The 23,457-nt window shown below is 37.5% G+C and overlaps 1 protein-coding gene across 1 annotated transcript in view; it reads left to right on the top strand.

The window, feature by feature from the left end:
• Nucleotides 1–23,457, top strand: part of UBE2R2 (ubiquitin conjugating enzyme E2 R2) — a 104,145-nt gene that overhangs the window by 62,277 nt on the left and 18,411 nt on the right. The window contains exons 2-3 of the mRNA XM_029919658.1: nt 11,162–11,264; nt 17,362–17,449. Of these exons, the coding sequence (XP_029775518.1) occupies nt 11,162–11,264; nt 17,362–17,449 (191 nt within the window). The remainder of the gene's footprint in view (nt 1–11,161; nt 11,265–17,361; nt 17,450–23,457) is intronic.

Here is a 23,457-nt window from a genome sequence, read left to right as displayed (position 1 = left end):
TTTTTTTGTGTGTCTGTTATAGATATTTGATTTGTGATTACCATGAGGTTCATATATAACATCCTATATATAAAGCAGTCCATTTTAAATTGGTGGTCACTTAAATTCAAGTGCATTCTAAACACTGCATTCCCCACTCCACCCCCATGTTTTATGTTTTTGATGTCATATTTTACATCTTTTTTTAAAAAATAAGATTTATTTATTTTTTCTTAGAGACAGAGACAGAGCGTGAGTGAGGGAGGGGCAGAGAGAGAGAGGAGGAGACACAGAATCCAAAGCAGGCTCTATGTTCTAAGCTGTCAGCACGGAGCCTGACGCAGGGTTTGAACCCATGAATTGTGAGATCATGACCTGAGCTGAAGTTGGATGTTTAACCAACACAGCCACCCGGGTGCCCCATATTTTACATCTTAATTATTTTGTGTATCTTTTGACGAATTATTACAGATCTAGATGACTTTACAACTACTTTTGTCTTTTAACCTTTATACTAACTATGTGGGCGGTTACTATGTGTTTACCTTTACCAGTGAGATTTCTTTCTTTTGTAATTATTTCTGGTTTCTATTTTCTTTCATAATTATTGCTTTTATTTTAGTTTAAAGATGTCCTATGGCATTTCTTGTAAGCCTAGTTTGGTTTGATGAACTTTAGCTTATGCTGGTCTCAGAAACTCCTTATCGCTCCTTCAGTTCTGATTAACATCCTTGCTGGGAAGAGTATTCTTGGTTGTTAATTTTTCATTTTAGCACTTTGAATATATTCTGACACTCCCTTCTGGGCTGTAAAGGTTATGCTTAGAAATCAGCTCATTGTTTTATGGGGGTTCCCTTGTATACAACTAGTTGTTTTTCTCTTGCTGCTATTAAGATTCTCTCTTTATCATTAACTGTTGACACTTTGATTATATTGTGTTTTGGTTAGGTCTCTTTGGACTTATCTTTTTTTTTCTTTAATGTTTATTTATCTTGGGGGGGTGCTGGTGCAGAGAGAGGGGGAGACAGGATCCAAAGCCATTTCTGTGCTGACAGCAGTGAGCCCAGCATGGGGCTTGAACTCACAAACTGTGAATAATGACTTGTGCTGAAGTCAGAAACTCAACAGACTCACACCCAGGCACCCCTCTTTAGGTTCATCTTATTTGAGATTCTGTGCATCCTAGACTTAGATGTATTTCCTTTGCCATGTTAGGGATATTTGCATCTATTATTTCTTCAAATAGATTTTCTGTCCCTTTCTTATTCTCTTTTTTTGGGACCACTATAATGCAAAGTTAGTATGCTTGATACTATCCTAGGAGTTCCATAAAACATCCTCGTTTTTATTATTTTTTCTTTTTGCTATTCCTTTTGGAACCCTGTCTTCTAGATCACTGATCTATTCTTCTGTATCATCTAATCATCTATTAATTTCCTGTCATGTATTTTTTCATTTTACTTATTCTACACTTCTAATTGGTCTTTTAAAAAAAATTTTCTCAGAGCATCTGGGAGGCTCAGTCAGTTAAGCATCCGACTTCAGCTCAGGTCATGATCTAATGGTTCGTGGGTTCGAGCCCCACTTTGGGCTCTGTGCTGACAGCTAGATCAGAGCCTGGAGCCTGCTTCAGATTCTGTATCTCCCTCCCTCTCTCTGATCCTCCCCTGTTTGTGCTGTCTCTCTCTTAAAAAAAAAAAAAAGTAATAAATAAAAATAAAAATTTTTTTCTCTGTTTTGAAGTTCTAACTGTTCATCCATGCTTCTCTTGAGTTTGAGTAGTGTCTTTATGACCATTCTTTACACTCTTTATCTGGAGTGTTTATCTCCATTTGATTTAGTTCCTTTTTTCTAGGTTTTCTCTTGTTATTTTGTTTAGAACATATTCCTTTGTCTCCTTATTTTACCTAACTCTGTTTCTATGTATTACATACATCAGTTATCCTGGTTCTTCTCATCTTTTCTAATATATGTAATTAATGCTAAAAAATTTCCTCTGATACTGCTTTAGGTGTCACAAGTTTTCATATGTCATGTTTCCATATTCAGTGGAAATTTGAATTCAAACTTCAAAACAGTTTCTTTCTTTTTAATTCAATAATTTTTCTAATTAGCCCTTGGCTTCCTCTTTAAACCATGGATTACTTGTTCTGTTATTTAATTTCTAAATATTTGAGTATTTCCAGTTTACTTTTTTAAAAAATAATTTTAATCTCTCTTTATCCCTGAGAGAGAGAGAGAGAGAGAGAAAGAGAGAGAGAAAGACCAAGAGACCGAGAGACCGAGCATGAATGGGGAGGGGCAGAGAGAGAAGGAGACACAGAATCCAAAGCAAGCTCCAGGCTCTGAGCTATGCGCACAGAGCCCCATGCGGGGCTTAAGCCCGGAGACCATAAGATCATGACGTGAGCTGAAGTCAGATGCTTAACCAACTGAGTCATCCAAGTGCCTCTCCAGCTTACTTTTTGTTTATGATTTCTAGTAATAATTTAGTTGTGTTTGGAGGACATGCTTTGTATCTCACTTCTTTTAAATTTGTTTATATGTTTTATGGCCCAGAACATATCTTGGTACATGTTTCATTTGTCTATGAAAAGGATGTGTATGCTACTGTTGTTGGGTGCCATATGCTCTTCTATATCCTTGCTAATTTATTGTCTACTTCTACTTAGTTTATTGAGGGGGATGATGATGTCTTCATCTATAATTGTGGGGTTTTCTATTTTTATTTTCAATGATATAACTTAATTATTTTGTATTCTGAAGCTCTTGTTAGGTGCATACACTTTTAGAATTGTTATGTCGTCTTTGTGAAGTGACCCCTTTAGTAACCAGATTGCCCTTTTCCTCCCTGAAAGTATTCCTTATTCTAAAGTATGCTTTCTCTCTCATTTCATAAAGCCATTCCAACTTTATTCTTTTCCCGAACAGTTTTTCCACTAATATCCTTTTAAATGTGATGTAATTTACATATCATAAAATTCATACACTTTCAGTATGTACAGTGTAATGGTTTTCAGTGTATTCACAAGGTTGTAGTCATCACCATGATCTAGTTCTAGTATATTTCATCCCCCCAAAAGAAACCCTATGCCCTTGAGGAGTCAAAATCCGTTTTTACCTGCCAATCCTAATGTTCTTTTATTATACCTGGATCCAGTCCAGGATACCATATTGCATTTAGCTACTCCATCTCCTTAGTCTTCTCCAATATTTAATGGTCTGTCTTTTTGTTTTTGTAACCTTGACAGTTTTGAGAAGAACTGGTTAGATATTTTGTAGAATGTTCCTCAGCTTGGTTTGTCTAATATTTTTTTCATGATTAAACTGGAGTTGTGAGTTTTGGGGTAAGAATACCACAGAGGGTGAATTGTCTTTGTCACCTTGTATCAGGGAGGTCATGATTTCCACATGACTTAACAACAGTGATGTTAACCTTGATCACTTGGTAAAGGTGTCTGCAAGGTTTAAACTGTAATTTCTTTCTTTCTATCTTCTTAGAAAAGGGGTCATTAAGTCCAGCTCGTGCTCATGAGCAAGGGAATTAAATTTTACTTTCTAAATGGGATATATCTACATAAATTATCTGGAGTAGTACTGTAAGGGACTTATTCCTTTTCCCTTTATATTTTTTTATTCAATAGTTTATACCAATATGCACTCATTTTATACTCTGGGTTATTATCCAGTACCATGAATTGTTTTAGTTTTAACCATTAGGAGCTCTTTCAGGTTGGCTCCTAGTTCTTTTGACATATTTTTTTCTTTAGCATGTCCTTATTTTCACACACTGTAAGATGCTCTAGGCTCATCCTGTATTTTCCCTGCCCCAGATCTAGAATCAAGTATTTCTCCAAAGAACCTGGTTCCTTTTATTAGGGGATGATAATTAAAAACCAAGATCTGAGGAACTGGATGTCCTTGTTGCTACCGCAGTATGGCTACTCTAGGGCTGCATTACTTTTAAAATAAGTAGCTTTATTGTGACTTTTAATTATGTTTTTAGTTTTTTTATTTGAGAGAGAGCAGGAGCAGAGAAGGCAGAGGGAGACACAGAGAGAGAATCCCAAGCAGGTTCCACACTCAGCATGGAGCCTGACATTGGGCTCAATCCCACAACCCTGGGACAAGACCTGGGCTGAAATCAAGAGTTGGATGCTCAACTGACTGAACCACCCAGGCACCCCATTGTGATTTTAATGCTCGTTTACAATTCACTTATTTAAATTTTATTAAGTAATTTAAAAAATGTTTTTAATGCTTATTTATTTTTGAAAGAGAGATAGCATGAGCAGGGGAGGGGCAGAGAAGGAGAAACAGAATCTGAAGCAGGCTCCAAGCTGTCAGCACAGAGCCTGACATGGGGCTCAAACCACGAGCTGTGAGATCATGGTCTGAGCCAAAGCTGGACCTTAATCAAGTGAGCCACCCAGGCGCCCCAAGAATATTAGACATGTTTTAAATTCCCAGTCAGATAATTCCAGCATCTGTGCCATATTTGGTTGTGACAATTACTCTCTTTATTTTTTCCTTTTTGTATGCCGTGTGTGTGTGTGTGTGTGTGTGTGTGTGTGTGTGTGTGTGTTTATAGCTGGATATGATGTACCTAACTATAAGGAACTCAGTAAATGGGCTTTAGTAAAATGGTAGTGAGGTGTGGGTGGAGAGGGTGCGTTCTTTCTTAGGGCTCAGTCTTTCAGGGGTCTTTGCCTCAGGACTGTGAGCTTAATCACAAGAGTTTTTCAGTGTCTTCTTTTTTCTTGTCTGACTGTGTTTGCTCTTTCTCAAAGACTGTTTTGGCTATTCTGGGTCCCCTAAATTACAACTTTATATGAATTCTGATACTAGCCTTTTCATTTGGATAAGGAAGGCAGCTCGAATTTCCATAAAATGATGTTGAATCTGAAGATCAGTTTGGGGAGGATTACCATCTTAACAGTATTAAGTCTTGCAGTCCTTGAATAAGCAGTAGCTTTTCATTTGTTTAGGTCTTGAATTTCTTTCAACAGTGTTTTGTATGTTTCAGAATGTAAATTTTGCACTGATGTCATTAAATTTATTTTTAAGTGTTTTATTGTTTTTGAAGCTACTATAGATGGTATTTTCTTCATTTCATTTTCAGTTAATTGCTACCATATAGAAATATAATTGATGCTGATATGTTGATTTTTTTTTTTATCCTGCAACCTTGCTGAACCTGTTTACTGAATTCTGACAACTTTGAATGGATTCTTTTGAATTTTTAATGTACAAGCTCATGTTATCTGCAATACATATAACTTTAATTTCTTTCCAACCAATCAATATATCTTTAATTTTCTTGCCCAGTTGCCTTAGCGAGCATCTCCAGTACAATGTTGAAGAGTGGTGAGAAGAGACAGCCATGTCTTGTTTCTGAAATTAGGGGGAAAGCATTCAGTATTTTACTGTTAAGTATGATGTTAGTTAGGGTTTTTTAGATCAGTGCCCTTTACCAAGTTGAGGAATTTCCCTTTTTGAGTGTTTTAAACCATGATGGGGTATTCATTTTTTGAGTTCTTAGTGGTTGCCCTAGGGATTATAATCAATACCTTATTAACCGTGGTAGTTCATTTAATACCATTTTAATTTCAATAGAATACAAAAATTTTGCTCCTAAACATACGGATAGCCAACAGAACAGGAAAAGGTATTCAACATCACTGGTCATCAGGGAAATGCAAATCAAAACCACAGTGATTTATCACTTCACACCTTCAGAATGACTAAAATCAGAAACACAAGATGGAGAGCCTGAGTGGCTTGATTGGTTAAGCATCCAGTTCTTGATTCGGCTCAGGTCATGATCTCAGTTTGTGAGATCGAGCTCTGTGTCAATCTCTGTCTTTCCCTCTCTTTCTGGCCCTCCCCTGTGCTCTTGCAGGCACATTCTTTCTCTCTCAAAATAAACAAATGAACATCTTAAGAAAAAAAAAAAAAACACAAGAAAGACATATTGGTGAGGGTGTGGAGAAAAAGGAACCTTTGTTTTTGGGACTGCAAACTGGTATAGCCACTGTAGAAAACACAATGAAATCTCCTTAAAAAAATAAAAATGAGATGAATCACTATATATTCCAATAATTCCACTACTGGGTATTTACCCAAAAAATGTGAAAACACTAACTAAAAAAGATAAATGCACCCCTTGGTTTATTGCAGCATTATTTACAGTAGCCAGGTAAGGAAGCAACCCAAATGTTCATCCATAGATGAATGGATAAAGAAGACGTGGAGTGTTTTTGTATACATATACGCACGTGCACACACACAATAGAATATTACTTAGCCATAAAAAATAATGAAACTTGCCATTTGTAACAACTTGGGATAAATCTAGAGGATATAATGCTAAGTGAAATAAGTTAGTCAAAGAAAGACAAATACCATGTGATTTCTCTCATAGGTAGAATTTAAGAAAGAAAACAAAAGAGACAAAAGAGTAGACTCTTAAATGTAGAGAACAAACAATTTGGTGGTTATGAGGGGGGAGGATTGGTGAAATGGGTGAGGGGATTAAGAGTACAATTATTGTGTTGAGCACTGAGTAATATACAGAATTGTTGAATCACTATGTTGTCCTTCTGAAACTAATATAAACTATGTTAATTATACTTGAATTAAAAAATAAAAATTAAAAAATAATTTTTTGGTTCTTTACAACTCTGATCCCTTCCCTTTTCTCTTATTGACATACAAATTGCAACTTTATATATTATGTGCCCATCAACAAAATTAAAAAAATTTTTTTTCATATTATTTTTGAGAGAGAGGGAGTGGGCAGAGAAAGAGAGGGAGACACAGAATCCAAATCAGGCTCCATGCTCCCAGCTGTCAGCCCAGAGCCTGACGTGGGGCTCAAACTCATGGACTGCAAGATCATAACCTGAGCCAAGGTCAGATGCTTAACCAACTGAACCACCCAGGCTCCCTGCATCAACAAAATTTTTAATTTTAGAGAATGTGTCTGCAAGCAGGGTAGAAGGGTGGGGTTGCATGGGCGTGGGTGGAGAGAGAGAGAGAGAGAGAGGGAGAGGGAGAGGGAGAGAGAGAATATCCCAAGCAGGCTCCACATTCAGTGCAGAGCCCACCATGGGGCTCACTCCCACAATCCTGGGCTCATGACCTAAGCTGAAATCAAGAGTCAGATACTCAACTGACTGAGCCATCTAGGTGCCCCAACAGATTTATAATTATTACATTATGTATTTTCTTTTTTAAAAAATTTTCTTAAATGTGTATTTTTGAGAGAGGGAGAGAGAAAGAGACCTAGCGAGGGAGGAGCAAAGAGAAAAGAAGACATAGAATCCAAAGCAGGCTCTAGGCTCTGAGCTGTCAGCACAGAGCCCAATGTGGGGCTCGAACTCACAATCCACAGGATCATGACCTGAGCTGAAGTTGAAAGCTTAACTGACTAAGTCACCCAGGTGCCCCTATAATTGTCTTTTAAATTAGGTAGAAGGGGGAAAGTTATAAACCAAAAAATACATTTATAATGTATGCTAGTCATGAGTTCTCAGTTTTCACTTATCTAGTAATATTTTTTAATTAAAAATTTTAAAATGTTTATTCATTTTTTGAGAAACAGATTGCAAGCGGGGGAAGGGGCGGAGAGAGAGGGAGCCACAGAATCAGAAGCATCCTCTAGGCTCTGAGCCTTGAGCACAGAGCCCAACGCAGGGCTTGAACTCATGAACCATGAGATCATGACCTGAGCCAGAGTTGGCCACCTAACCAACTGAGCCCCCCAGGCACCCCACTTTTATCTAGTAAGATCTTATTTACTTTATTTTTATTTAATTTTATTGATTTAATTTTTGTTTATTTATTAGAGAAACAGAGTCTGAGTGGGGGAGGGGGGCAGAGAGAGAGGGAGCACAGTATCTGAAGCAGGCTCCAGGAAGCTCTGATCTGTTAGCTTGGAGCCTTACATGGGGCTTGGAACTCATGAACTACTACGAGATCATGACCTGAACTGAAGTCAGACACTTAACCAACTGAACTCAGATGCCCCTATCTAGTAATAACTTTTAATTCACCTTCAGTTTTTGAAGAATAGTTTTGCCGGTTATAGAAATTTTGGTTGATAAGTTTTGTTTTTTCAACATTTAATGTAATTTCACTGCCTTCCTGGTTTCTGAAGTGATGTCTTGAGGATCCCTGGTGTTTGATCATTGTGTCTCTTGCTGCTTTGAAGGTTGTCTTTGTCTTTCAGCAGATTATAGCAGATTATACTATATCCAAATGTGAATCTCTATGAGTTGATTCTTTTGGCAGTTTATTGAACTTCTTGTTCTTGAGGCTTAATGTTTTTCATTAAATTTAGGTATTTGGGGCAGTTATTTCATCAAAATTCCTTTTTGCCCCTTTTCATTTCCTGCTGGGATTCTCAGTATGCATATGCATATGTTGGTGTGCTTGTTAGTGTCCCACAGGTCCCTGAGGCATAGTTGTTTTTTTTATTTCTTAGATGGAATAATGTAAATTGATATATCTTCAATTTCACTGGTCCTTTTTTCCTTTGGTGCAAATCTACTGTTCAGCCCATCTAGCCTTTTGTGGTTGTTACTGTATTTTGCCACCCCAGAATTACTATTTGGTCCCTCCCCCCAAAACTATTCACCTTTTAAAATAATTTCTCTTCATTGATATTCTCAGTGTGCCAAGACATTTTTCACATACTGTCTTTAGTTCATTAGCTATGATTTCCTTTAATCCTTTAAATATTTATTGCAGGTGATTTAAGAACTGCCTGGTAAATTCAGTATCTGGACTTTGAGTTTCTGTTGATTGTTTTTTTTTTTTTTTTTTTACCCTGTGTATGGGCCATAATTTGTGATGTTTTCTTTTTCTTCTCTCTCTCTCTCTCTCTCTCTCTCTTTTTTTTGCCGTGTTCTGTGGTATTGTGTTGAAAACTGGATGTTTGAGTAATATAATGTGGCAACAGAATTTTTTGTTGCTGTTCATCGATTGTAGTTGTTTCTTTGCTTAATGAGTTTTCTTATCCAATTCTGTATTGTCTATATTCTGTGTGTGTGTATCTGTGTGCAGAATGTTTATTTAGTTTTAAAAGGAGGCGGGGTAGGAGGAGGACAGAAAGAGGGAGGACAGAGGATCTAAAGCAGGTTCTGGCCTGACATCACAGAGCCCATTGTGGAGCTCAAACTCATGAACCGTGAGATCATGACCTGAGCCAAAGATGGATGCCTAACTGACCTAGTCACTCAGGCACCCCTGTTTTGTCTATATTCTTATGTGTGTTCAGTAAAGTCTCTACTTGGTTAGTTGAGTGATCAGCTAATGATTAGACAGTGATTTCCTTAGTTTGATTTGATTTGATTTGATTTGATTTCCTGGTACCAAGAAGTCTCCTGGGTGCATTAACAGAGGAGCTCTATGTGCTTGTTGAGGCATGCCTTTAACACTCAGGCAATTTTGAACTCTCCCTTAGCCTTTACCTTCTCCTTGTACAGATCCTTCAGTTCAGCCAGAGATGCTAGTTTAGGGCCTTCTGATGAATTCTCATGACTTTCCTGAGCATGTGTATAGCCTGGGCATATGCACAACCCTACACATGGGCCTGGTATTTTAGATTCTTAGCAATTTGTTAAGAGATTTTCAAAGCCCTTATGTACATGTCATATCCTTGCTTTTTTTCTCTTTCTTGTAATTTTTTTTGGTCTGTTTTTTTTAAAATGTTTATTTTTGAGACAGCTTAAGTGGGAGAGGGACAGAGGTTCTGAAGTGGGCTCTTTGCTGACAACAGCAAGCCCAATGAGGGGCTTGAACTTAGGAAAAGTGAGATCATGACCTGAGCCAAAGTCGTACGGTTAACGGACCGAACCATCTACAGCACTGTATCCTTGCTTTTCTCATTGATTTTTTTTTGGTTAGTCTGTTGTTCAACCTAATAAGCAGCTTTGAAATTCAGTATTTGCCTATCCTTATTAACAGACACTCAAGAAAATTTATTTTGACACTGCTCAAGCTATAGATCAGGTCAAATGTAGACAATCTTGCAAATGAATTTTTCTGTGAACCATCAGAAAGGACAGGTAGTGACAGTTGTTTGGAATTAAGACTTTGAAGCACATTCTGTGGCTGCTTGTCTTCAGTTTGAATGTGATATGATAGACTTAATTACCATAGCTCCTGGAGAGGAGGTCATGGGACTGAGACAAGTTAAAACACCACGAAGTTCCACTGTTCTTACTGAGGGTCAGCTCTTTTTCTTGAATAGAGGCCCTTCGATTTATTGCAAACCTTTGGTTATCTTCTACACTCTGAAAAATTGAGTCTTAAAATTTAGCCAATTTTCTTACTGCTTTTATCGAGATAAGAATTTTTGAGGTCCTGATTTGCCATGTTTACTGGTTTTTGTAGCTTATTTAGCCTTAGCTTATTCTTTCTGTCCCTTCCTCAGGCTCTTTTTCTGTACTGTTAGATGAGGGTCTTTCTGGATTTCTCATATTTTAAATATGATATATTGCCAAGGATAGTCACTGCAGTTATTTATAATAGCAAAAGAGTGAACAACAACCCAGATGTCCCAAAATACAGAAATCATTTATTTAAAATGATTCATCTATATCCATATGATGGAATGTTACACAGATACTAACAATCATATATTTAGAGATATTTTATAGGAAAATATATGATATGGGTGGGGAAAATTTATAAAAATTCAGTATATTAAAAATTTTGAAAATAAGTTTTATAAAAAAATAAACATGTATATATCAAAAAACTTCTGGAAGGAGCTGTATCAAAATGTTAGCATTTATCATTTCTGGGTACTGTTTAAATCAGGTGAGTTATAAATTCTTTTTGTCCTGTATTATGTACCATAAGGTTGTGTTAATTATTTTTTGTGTTAAAATAGTACCCATTATTGTTTTTCACTCATGAATGTAATGAAAAATTATTTAGCTGTTGATTTTTGGTGATTTGATATAAGCTCTTATGAATATTTGTAAAGATGCTATAAGAACAGTAATAGTAACTCTGACTTTGGGGCTAACAAATGTGTAAGAGTGGTTGTTAATCCTAAGAGTCTACTTCATAGAATGTTTTGTTTCACTGGGATATAATAGGGTGAATTACTAGGCAGGTGAAAAATCTATAGTCCCATTTATTGGCATTTCATTTTTTTCCTTTTCAGGCGCATATTAAATTTCCTATTGACTACCCATATTCACCACCTACCTTCAGATTCTTGACCAAAATGTGGCATCCCAACATTTATGAGGTAAGAGATATATGTTGTGAATTTCTCTGAAGATTTCCTTTTTAGATACAGTCCTTTAAAATAACATGTGTATCTCAGTATGTTGTGATAGTTATGCTGTAACCACAAGGGAGTATTCATGGTTCCCCACTTTTAGTTACTAGTCTCTAGTTTAATTGTTCCTAATTGAAGGTAGTTTTATAATACCAGTGTATATTATATATGATATAAACATGTCTATATGTAGATAGAGATTAAGAAAAATCTTTAAGTTTGTTTGTTTAATTAATTAATTATTTTATTTATTTATTCTGAAAGCTAGAGTATGAGTAGGCTAGTGGCAGAGAGAGAGAGAGAGAGAGACAGGAAGAGAGAATTCCAAGTAGGCTCCATGCTGACACAGCACATAGTGCAACAGGTGGGCCCAAACTTACCACAAATCGTGAGATCATGACCTGAACCAAATTCAACAGTTGGATGCTTAACCAACTTAGCGACCCAGGCAACCTGAGATTTTTTGTTTTTTGAGAGAGAGAGAGCGAGAGAGAGAGCGAGCATGCGAGCAGGGAGACGGGCAGAAGGAAAGAGATAATCTCAAGCAGGTTCCGCGCTCACAATGGAACCCGATATGAGGCTTGATCCTAAGACCCTGGGATCATGACTTGAGCCAAGATCAACAGACTGATCCTCAACCGAGTCATCCAGACACCCCTCTTATATGTAAGATTGAGACTTAGAATCTTTGTTGCTATTCCTAAGATTATTCTGCCTAGGTATTAAGATTTCCATTTTAAAAATTTAGTGTATAAACTCATACAAATGACTATCTTCTAGCTTCACCTGTTGCTATGATCAAAGATTTAGCTTTTTTAAAATTTTTTATTTTTTAGTGTTTATTTTTGAGAGAGAGAGACAGAATGCAAAGGGGGAGGAACAGAGAGAGAGGGTGACACAGAATCTGAAGCAGGCTCCGTGCTCTGAGCTGCCAGCACAGAGCCCAATGTGGGGATCAGATTCACAAACTGAGATCATGACCTGAGCTGAAGTTGGACGCCTAACTGACTGAGCCACCCAGGTGCCCCTAGAGACTGAACTTCTTAGGGGAATTTATCCTACTACATTTGGACTGGCCTCCCTTCAGGAATTGCATCAGAGCAGTTGAGAACCTCTTTAAGAATAAATCCAAGGTGAGGAAGTTCTTCTCTGGAACAATTCACATCCTGAGGGAGTAATTCTAGTTTTGTTGATGAAAGGTACTTAGTTAGCTTTGGACTAATCTACAAGGATGCTGGAATGATGCATTTTTGTTTCTCAGGAGAATTATGTAAAGGACCTCTAATATGGAGGGCCTGGGGACCTCAGTTGGTTAGGTCTGACTTTGGCTCAGGCCATGATCTCGTGGTTCATGGGTTCGAGCCCCAGGTTGGGCTCTGTGCTGGCAGTGAGAGCCTGGAGCCTGCTTCAGATTCTGTGTCTCCCCCTCTCTCTGCCCCTCCCCAACTTGGGCTCTGTCTCTGTCTCTCAAAAATAAATATAAAAAAAAAATCCTTATATAATTAGCATATTGAACAGCTTTATTGTTTTCCACAACTTACTTTTTCTTTGAGGCATTATCTTTGCCTTTTCTTTTTTTTAATTAAAAAAAATTTTTTTTGACATTTATTTATTTTTGAGAGACAGAAATAGAGCACAAGTCAGGGAGGGGCAGAGAGAGAGGGAGACACCAAATCCAAAGCAGGCTCCAAGCTGTCAGCACAGAACCTGATGCAGGGCTCGAACCCACAGACCGTGAGATCATGACCTGAGCCACCCAGGTACCCCTGCCTTTCTTTCCTTTAAACAAGACAAACTGGTGTTCAAAAGGTGATGTGTAGTTATATTTCCAGAAATAAGCTCCCAGAATTTGTTTTCTTTACTGTCTTTAGTATTTGACATAATCATAATACTTATAAACAGTAATGAATACCTTATACTATTCTGTATAACAGAGTTATCCTATTGTAGGATAGAAACTATAGGAACAATTCACTAAGTTTAAATCCAAAATGAGTTCAGTGCACATAGAAATATTTTCCTGTCTCTGTCCATGTAGTATTTATAGATGTTATATAGCAAGAGAGAAGTGAGAAGACCCAAGCTTTTGTTTTGCTATTAAGAACTAATTCACCTAACAGCCATGTTTTTACTTGTTTCCATTTTGAAGTTGCCTATTCCCAAACTCTTCTCAAAAAGAAACAAACTAGGAAACGAATTCAAAACCTGAAGGAATAAAGTGTACGTAAATTCCCCATTCCACTATTTTTTCACTATTAAGGTAGACCATTTAGTTTTATCTCTTAAGATTTAGCATTGGATCATTATTTAAAAAATTTTTTTCATATTCATAATAAAATTTTCAATTGGAAAATAATGCATTCATATCTTATAAATATGCAGTGGTTTTCCATGCCATAAATGTTTTCTTTTAAATTTTTTTAATGATTGTTTAGTTTTGAGAAAGACAGAGCATGAGTAGGGGAGGAGCAGAGAGAAAAGGTAACACACAGAATCTGAAGCAGGCTCCAAGGCTCCTGGGGCTCAAACCCATGAACTGCGAGATCATGACCTGAGGTGAAGTTGGATCCCTAAGCCACTGAGCCACCCAGGAGCCTCTAATGTTTTATTTTTAAAGAAATGATAAGGCGTGGTTAGGAATTTAATTTGATATAGTCATGGTGGTCCTAAGAGACCTCTAGGGCACCTGGCTGGCTTGGTCCGAGGAGCATGTGACTTTTGATCTTAGGGTTGTGAGTTCAGGCCCCACTTTGAGGGTAGAGATTACTTAAAATCTTAGGGGTGCCTGGGTGACTCAGTGGGTTGATCATCTAACTCTTGATTTAGGCTCAGGTCATGATCCCAGGGTTGTGGGACTGAGCCCTGTGTCAGACTCTGCACTAAAAGTGCACCCTGCTTGAGATTCTCTCTTTCTCTCTGCTACTCTCCTCTGCCTCCACACTCTCTCTCTAAAATAAAACAAAATAAAATAAATCTTTAAAAAACAAAGAGAGAGACTCTTCTCACATAATTTATCTTTGCTACACTTTGGAAATTATACCAGAATTAAACTTGTTGAGAGCCTGTGTCAGTATTTGTGATTCTAAAGGGTGGGGCTCATGTTTCTTGGTTAAAGGGATATTCTTGTTGGTTGTTGCTCTCTACTCACTTACCTGTGTTGTCTCCTGTGGTAGAAAGTTGGTGGACTTCAATGTCAAATTGCTCTCTCTAGTCACCCACATGTTTGTGCAGTGTTATTTATATTAGAACTAGGAATAGGGGAGGGGCAGTGAAACAACCCAATCAGAAATTCCAAAGTAGAAGACTATTCAGATGTCAATAAAAGGGACTTGATGAAAGAGTTGTTGGTGGGGGTTCCTGGGTAGTTCAGTCGGTTAAACGTTTGACTCTTAGTTTCAGCTCAGGTCATGATCTCATGGCTCGTGGGATCGAACCCCTTGTTAGGCTCTGTGCTAGACAGCACGAAGCATGCTTGGGATTCTCCCTCTCTGTCTCTGCCCCTCTTGTTTTTTTCTGTCTCTCTCTCCTTTTCTTTCTTTAAGTAAATAAACAAACTTGGGGTGCCTGGGTGGCTCAGTCAGGTTTAGTGTTACACTTAACAGTTCATGATCTCATGGTTCATGGGTTGGAGTCCCGCGTCGGGCTCTGTGCTGACAGCTCAGAGCCTGGAGCCTGCTTTGGATTCTGTGTCTCCTTCTCTCTCTGACCCTCCCCCACGCTCGCCCTTGCACATGCGCTCTCTCGCTCTCTCTCTCTCACTCTCTCAGAAATAATCATTAAATAAAAGGAAAAGTAAAAAAAAAAGGTAAATTAAAAAATGTTGGTTGATATATTAACCTCATGAGCATTAAAAATAGTCTTTTATTGTTAGAAAATAATTTATTATGTAATTTTTAAAGTAGTTTTTTTGAAAGTGTATTTTGAGAGAGAGAGAGAGGGAGACAGAATCCTAAGCAGGCAGCAGGGTTCGTTCTGTCAGTGCAGAGCCCAGTGTGGGGCTTGAACTCAAAATCTGTGAGCTCAAGATCAGATGTTTAATTGACTGAGCCACCCAGGTGCCCCTATTATGTGAGGTTTTAAAAATCACAAGAGCTTTTGTTATAGTTTTGCTAAATACATCAATGTACACATTACGACAGCCCCGAAAGAAGTAAATGCTGCAGTATATATAGTGAATTTAATTATTTTAACAATTACCTTTATCATTGCCATGTTTGTGAAGTTTACAAATATCAAGGGGAAATTTGGAGAACAAAGGAAATTTAATATGAACTTATCATCAGTGATTGTACTATGCATCTACTCCTCTCTACTTTGTAATATGTTGAGTGAACTCAAAAATAGTTTCATGGTTATGTGTAACTGCATTCTCAGAAGTAGACAGCCAACAAACTCCATTTGCCTGAAAGACCATGTATTAAAATGAGGTTTTCATACACACTGTAATTCACTTTGACCTTTGTAGCTATGACAACTCAGAATCTCTGTTCTTTAGCCCTTAATAAATAAAATATAAATTTTTTTAGAATAGACTAATTTTTAGAGTAATTTTAGATTCAGTGCAAAATTGAGTGGAAAGCACACAGTATTTAATCTTTTTAGTACTAGTGCATTGTGGAACACAGTATTAAGCTTTACTCAGAAAACATAATAGGGGCACCTGGCTAGCTCAGTCAGAACAGCATGCAGCTCTTGATCTCCAGGTCATGAGTTTGAGCCCCATGTTGCGTGTAGAGGTTAAATTTTTTTTTAATAGTAAAAAAAAATTTTTCCCCCAGATGTTTTATGAAGGGGTATACAAGTTATTTTTCCTATATAGTGTGCACAGATGAACCAAAGCAGTCATGAAATGAAAGTTCATGTAAGATGATGTATTTTAGTCTGCTTGACAATCAGTATGAAAATATTTTGCTAATTTCACTTATGGTTCTAGTTTTGAAGAGTTATTATTCTTGATTCTAGAACCAGATTATTCTCAAATCATTATACTAATCTGTATAGCCACCAGCATTATATCAATTTGCCTACTATGCCACTGTCATTAGGGCATGGTATTTTTAAATATTATTGTTTTAATAATGATTAAAAATAGACCCTACTGTTTTAATATGCTTTTCCTAAGTCATGCTGTCTTAGCTTGGGCTTCCATAACAATACCATAGAGGGGATGGCAAAACAAAAGAAACATTTTCTCACAGATTGAGAAGCTAGAAGTTCAAGATCAAGGTGCCAGCCAGCACTGTTGGTTTCTGAAGACTCTTCTGCTTATCTCTTTGTCCTTACAAGGCTTGAGTAGAGAATGAGCTAGCTGTTTGGTATCTTGTATAAGGTTTTTGGCCCAGTCTACAGAACTGTAACTTTTTGGAATAATATACATTAGGCTTTTGAAGTGTTGAATGAGCCTAATTTGTTTGCATAGTTTATGGTCTTTGTACTTATTTAGATGGACGGTATGTATTAGGAGTAAAAATGGATGAGACCTATAATCAGCCTTTTAAAAGTTGAAAGAACTGCATATGTCAAGAGTCCTTTACAGTGAAGGTATAGTTATAAATTATATTTTAACATTAAGAAAAGACCAGATAAAAGCAACAACAATACTGTGTTAGTCAGTGTTCTCCGGAGAAACAGAACCAGTAGGATATATAGAGATATGTATTAGAAGAGATTTATTTATAGGAGATGGTTCATATGGTTATAAAATCTAAGATTCAAATGGAATCCAGGGGCCTGGAAACCAGGGACCTGCTGATGTATGTCCTAGAATACCAAGGCCCACGAACCCAGAGTTCCAGTGTTCCAACTCAAGAGAGAATTGGTCTTTTGCCTATCTGTTCTGTTCAGGCCCTCAACAGATTGGATGATAACTGCCCCACCCACTAGGATACTTATTCCAGTTAGGGTGGATATTCCTTACTTAGTCTATTGATAGAAATTCTAATTTCTCCTGGAAAGACCCTCACAGACACACTCAGAAGGAATGTTTTACCAGCTGGCATCTGGACAAGCAAGATTTAATGTATATTTATATAGTTATATTCATGTATTTGCAGATCTTATGCATTCTCTATAACTTTAAGGTACAGGAAAAAGTTTTCCTCTGGGCAGTGATGTGCCCAAATTTGGCTTCATATCAGAATCTTGTGGAGAAGTTGTTAAGAATAAAGAGTACTGGAGATTTCACTTTAATTGGATTTGGAGAGGGCCTGGGCTAGATAGTCTTCATTTTACATTTTACAACTGCCTTTCTAGAGCCTTAGAACTTCACCCATCCTTTTAAAAATAATAATAATAATTTATTAAGGTTAAATGCACATCATAAAATTAACCATTTAGGGGCATCTGGGTGGCTCAGTTGGTTGAGTGTCCAACTCTTGATCGTGGCTCAGGTCATGATCTCAGGGTTCATGAGCTTGAGCCCTGTGTTGGGCTCTGTGTTGACAGCACAGAGCCTGCTTGGAATTCTCTCAACCTCTCTCTCTGCCCCTCACCCACTCGCTCTTACTGTATCTCAAAAGAAATATTTAAAAAATGAACTGTTCATTATTTTAAAAAATTGTTAAATGTGTATTTTTGAGAGAGAGGGACAGAGCATGAGGAACAGAGAGAGAAGGAGACACAGAATCCAAAGTAGGCTCCAGGCTCTGAGCTGTCAGCACAGAGCCCAACATGGGACTCCAACCCATGAACCATGAGATCATGAACTGAGCGTAAGTTGAACACTTAACCTGACTGAGACACCCACATGCCCCTAAAAAGTTAACCATTTAAAGTGAACCTAATTCAGTGATAGATAGTACGTGGTCCCAGTGTTGTGCAGCTAACATCTCTATTTGTAAAGTATTTCCATCGCTCCTGCATACAACACCAAATGCATAATGCAGTCTGTCCCCATTCCATTTCACCCTAGTCCTAGTCTGTGACAGCGACCGCTAGCTTTCTGTATATATTTGTCTATTCTGGATATTTCTTATGATGAATGGAGTCATGCAAATGACTTTCATTTAACCTATTTTCTCCATGTTGTAGCATGTAGCAGTACTTCATTTCTCTTTATGGCTGGATGATACACCATTGTATCTATCCATCTATTGATGGACATTTGGTCTTTGTTCACCTTTTGGATGTGTGAATAGTGTGGCTGTGACCATGTGTATACATGTCACATGTATATATGTACATACATATATAAGTAACTATACATAAACATGTATACATACACATGTGTATATGTGTATACATATATAAGTCATTCTTTCATTTCTCTTATTTATATATCTAGGAGTAGAGTTAGGGTATCAAATGGATAATTTTGTATTTTACTTTTTGAGGAACTACCAGATAGTTCTTCAGCAGATGAACCATTTCACATTCCAACCAGCAATGTATGAGGGTTCCTGTTTCTCCACATCCTTACTAATACTTTGACCCTGCGTCTAAATTTCTCTCTTGTCCAGCAAAGGAGTGGACGCAGGATTAAAATGAGAGAGATGGCTATTGCGGGAAAAGCCAATACCCCAAATAAGGGTTCTTGCTTCATATTTATTAGGATCACAAGACTTAAAAACCTGATGGGTGTGCACAAAGAGACAGTGATTCTGTGAACATTAACTTATGGGCATGAGGGAATGGGGGTTTTGAAGATATGTGTTAGAGGTTTGGGTCAGTATAAACCCAAATCCTGGCAGCGGCAGAGGCATGTTAACAGCTGACTTGAGGGCTGCCCTGTTTATCTTAACCAGACTAGGGGATAAGACTGATAAAGCATGCTGCCTCAGGGTTAACAAGGCACCTTTCTTTTGCTAATTAGCTCTGCTCCAGGGAGCTTCCCCACCTGGCATATAGCTCTATTTACCTTTTACCTAATTTGGTCCTTCCTTCCTGTGAAAGCAGCTTTCTGCTACACTACTAAATTGAGGGGTGTTTTTTTTTTTTTTTGCCCTGAATACCTAATCTTGCTTACCTCATATACCTTTGTATTGGGGCCTTTGACTGCTCTCTCTATCCTCATTTGCCTAATCTTGTTTACCCAAATTTGGGTGTGAGTATCCTTTTGGCTTTGTAATTCTTTATGCCTTGTTAACCCGTGCGTGTAAGCCCAGGAAATTCCTAAGCTTATTCCCCACAATACTTGTTATTTTTCATTTTTGTTTCAATTATAGCCATCTTTTTTAAAACATTTTTTTAATGCCTTTTATTTATTTTTGAGAGACAGAGACAGTGCGAGCAGGGGAGGGTCAGAGAGAGAGGGAAACACAGAATCTGTAGCAGGTTCCAGACTCTTGAGCTAGCTGTCAGCAGAGACTGACATAAGGCTCGAACCCACGAACCGTGAGATCATGACCTGAGCCGAAGCCGGACGCTTAACTGACTGAGCCACCCAGGCGCCCCAGTTTTTCATTTTTATAAAGTCTGGTTTGTTGCTCATGCTTTTGGTGTCATATCTAAGAATCCATTGCCGGATCATCCAAAGTCATGAAGATACACTCCTATGTTTTGTTTTGGTTTTTTTTTAGAGGGTTTTATAATTTTAGCTCTTAGCTCTTCCATTTTGAGTTAATTTTGTATATGGTGTGAGATAGGAATCCAACTTCATACTTTTGTTTTTGGAAATCCAGTTATCCCAGCATCATTTGTTGAAGAGACTGTTCTTTCCCTGTAGAATGGACTTAGCATCCTCATCAAAAATCAGTGTGCCACATATGTATGTGTTTATTGATGGACTCTCAGTTCTCTTCTATTCTTCTGCAGGTCTCTCATTATGCCAGTCGTAAACTATCTTCTTGATTATTAAAGGTTTATAGTAAGTTTTGAAATCAGGAAGTGTGAGTCTTTGACTTTACTCTTTTTTTTTTTTTAAGATTTTTTTTTTTGGCTATTGTAGGTCCCTTAAATTGCTGTATAAATTTTAAGATCAGGGTTTCAATTTCTGGGAAGGGGGAAGCTAGGATTTTGATTAGGGTTCCATTGAAACTGTAGATTGTTATGTTATCATGAAGTCTTCTCACTCATGAACACAGGATGTATTTATTTAGGTGTTTAATTTTCTTGAGCAGTGTTTTATAGTTTTCTCTGTACAAGTCTTTCACCTCCTTGATTAGATGTATTCCTACGTTGTGTTTTGTTATTTTAGATGCCATTGTAAATGGAATTGTTTTCTTAATATCCTGCTTAGGTTATTGCTGGTATTTAGAAATAAACCTGATATTTGAGTGTTGATCTTCCATCTTACAACTTTGCCAAATTTGTTTATTAGCTTTAGTAGCTTTATTGTGAGTTCTTTGTAATTTCTTTGTCTTTTTTTTTAATTTATAGTTTAAGGGCGCCTGGGTGGCTCAGTCGGTTAAGCCTCCGACTTCGGCTCAGGTCAGATCTCACGTTCGTGGGTTCGAGCCCTGCGTCAGGCTCTGGGCTGACAGCCAGCTCAGAGCCTGGAGCCTGCTTCCGGTTCTGTGTCTCCTTCTCTCTCTGCCCCTCCCCTTCTCATGCTCTGTCTCTCTCTGTATCAAAAATAAATAAAACATTAAAAAAATTAAAAAAAATTTATAGTTTATTGTCAAGTTGGTTTCCATATGTTTCTTTGTCATTTTAAAAATAATTTTACTTTTTCCTTTCCAGTTTGTATTTCTCTTACTGCTTTAAGAGACAGTGTTAAATAGCAGTGGTAAAAATAGTTATCATTGTCCTGTTCTTTTTTTTTTTTTTTAATAAGTTTTATATTTCTTTTATTTATTCTGAGAATGAGAGAGCATCAGCCAGGGGAGGGCAGAGAGAAAGGAGAGAGACTCCCAAGCAGGCTCCACACTGTCAGCACAGATCCGGATGCGGGGGTCCTTCTAACACACCATAAGATCATGACATGAGCTGAGATCAAGAGTCAGATGCTCAAACCGACTGAGCCACCTAGATGCTCCAATCCTTGTTCTGTTCTTGATCCTCTAAGGGAAAGAGTTCACCGTTTACTATAATGCTAGCTGTGGGCTTTAAAAAAAAATGCCCCTTATAATGTGAATAGTTCTTTTTCTGTTTATAGTTTTTTGAGTGTTTTTATCATAAAAATATTGGGTTTTTTCAAATGTTTATTTTTGAGAGAGAATGCACAGGGAAGGGGCAGAGAGAAATGGAGAGTAAGAATCTCAAGTAGACTGTCTGCTATCCACACAGAGCCCAACATGGGGCTCTATCCCACAAACGGTGAAATCATGACTGGAGCCAAGATCAAGAGTTGGACACGTAACTGACTGATCTACCCAGGTGCCCTGAGATGCCCATCTTTTAATATGTTGTTTCTAAGTAGATATCTATATATGTTTTTCCACTACTCAGAAATTTTATGTATATACATATTAAACTCTGAACAAAGTAACATATCCCTTTGGTCTAATTTTCGTACTGTATATTTATTTCATTACCAGTGGGTTCTTCACTATTGTGGTGGGTTGAATAATGGTCCTTCAGAGATGTCCACATACCTGGACATTCCAGTCTCTGGAACCTATGATATGTTAGCTTATATGTTAAAAGAAAAGTTAAAGTTGCTGATCATTAGCTGACCTTAAAATAAGGAGATTATTCTGTATTATCCCGATGGGCCCAGTGTAACCCAAGGAGTCCTTTAAGGTAGAAGAGGTAAGCAGAGAATGAGAGTGAGAGATGTGACTGTGGGAGAAAGGCCGAGAGAAATGTAACATCTTTTGCTTTGAGGATTAGAGGAAGGGGGCCAAGATCAAAGGCGTGTGGGTAGCCTTTGGTAGCTTAGAAAGAGCAAGGAAAGAGATTTTTTTCTTAAAGCCTTCAGGAAGGAAGGCGTGCATTACTGCTGACACGTTGAATTTAGCCCTGTTGGAACAGTATCAGACTTTGACTACTGAAGTGTAAAATAACAATTTTTTGTTTTAAGCCACTAAGTTTGTGGTGATTTGTTAGAATAGCAACGCAAAACAAATACAGCTACCCAAGCTTTATTCTACTGTTTAAGATGTTGGTTTATTTCTCTAGGCTAATTCATGTCTAAATTTCTCTTGAGTTGTTAAAATTGTACGTCTTATTCAAGATCCATCTCAAAACTTTCTCAAACACTAAGCCTTTTGTTCTTCTGCACTGTCTGCCAGGTGACCTCTGTCCAGTTATACCCTAGTTTCTCTCATAGTTTCTGTTGTGTGCGCCCCCCCTCTTTTTTTAACTTTCCTCATGGCATCTAATGATAATACAGAGTTTTAGAATTTAGTATTTGGTATTGATTTTATTTAAATATTTTCCTTTTAAAAATGTTCTGTTACCTTGATGTGGCTGTATATTTTATGTGTATGTCTAAATTTGAGTTGTATTGTAAGATTTTTGCACTTTTCTGTGGTTATACCTCTGGTTTAAAATTTTGAATCTAATCTTTCATTTTAGATTGAGATTGGTGGCTATATCTTACTCAGCCTTGTCTTTTCTATTGAATAACATTTGTGATGCATATGGTAGGCTATCCATATGTGTTTGACTTAAGGTACATGTGGATTGGGTCCTCTAATTTAAATTTATAAACCAAAATATAACCATAGTGATGAGTTTTATCCATATTCTGAGGGAGTAAAAATTATGTTGTTGGAGGCATATTTTTAGTCTATATAAACCATAATTATTAAAACTTCTAGGCAGATTTCAAGCAAGGTCAAATTTGGGGGAGGGATTTATTTCTTTGTATATACTTAAGGTTCACATGTATCAGAAAATAAAAGATACTTTGTTGCTTCTCAGGACTCTTGAATCTCAGTGCATCGAGTTTGTCTGTTTTTAAATGGGTTAAAAATTTTTTTAATCTTTATTTTTGAGAGAGCATGAGCAGGGGAGGGGCAGAGAGAGAGGGAGACACAGAATCTGAAGCAGGCTCCAGGGTCTGAGCCATCAGCACAGAGCCCAATGTGGGGCTCGAACTCATGGACCATGAGATCATGATCTGAGCTGAAGTCAGACACTTAACCGACTGAGCCACCCAGGTACCCCTAAATGATTTTTTTTTTTTGAAGAAAGATGGTGCTACAAGGCAAACCATAAGAGACTCTTAAATACAGAGAACAAACAGGGTTGATGGGAAGGGTGGGAGAGAAGGGAAAATGGGTGATGGACATTGAAGAGGGCACTTGTTGGGATGAGCACTGGGTGCTGTATGTAAGTGATGAACTACGGGA

This window comes from Suricata suricatta, chromosome 13 (genome assembly GCF_006229205.1).
Source record: "Suricata suricatta isolate VVHF042 chromosome 13, meerkat_22Aug2017_6uvM2_HiC, whole genome shotgun sequence".
Classification (NCBI taxonomy): domain Eukaryota; kingdom Metazoa; phylum Chordata; class Mammalia; order Carnivora; family Herpestidae; genus Suricata; species Suricata suricatta.
Note: the sequence above shows the minus strand (reverse complement) of the source record. Positions and strands in the feature narration are given on the sequence as shown.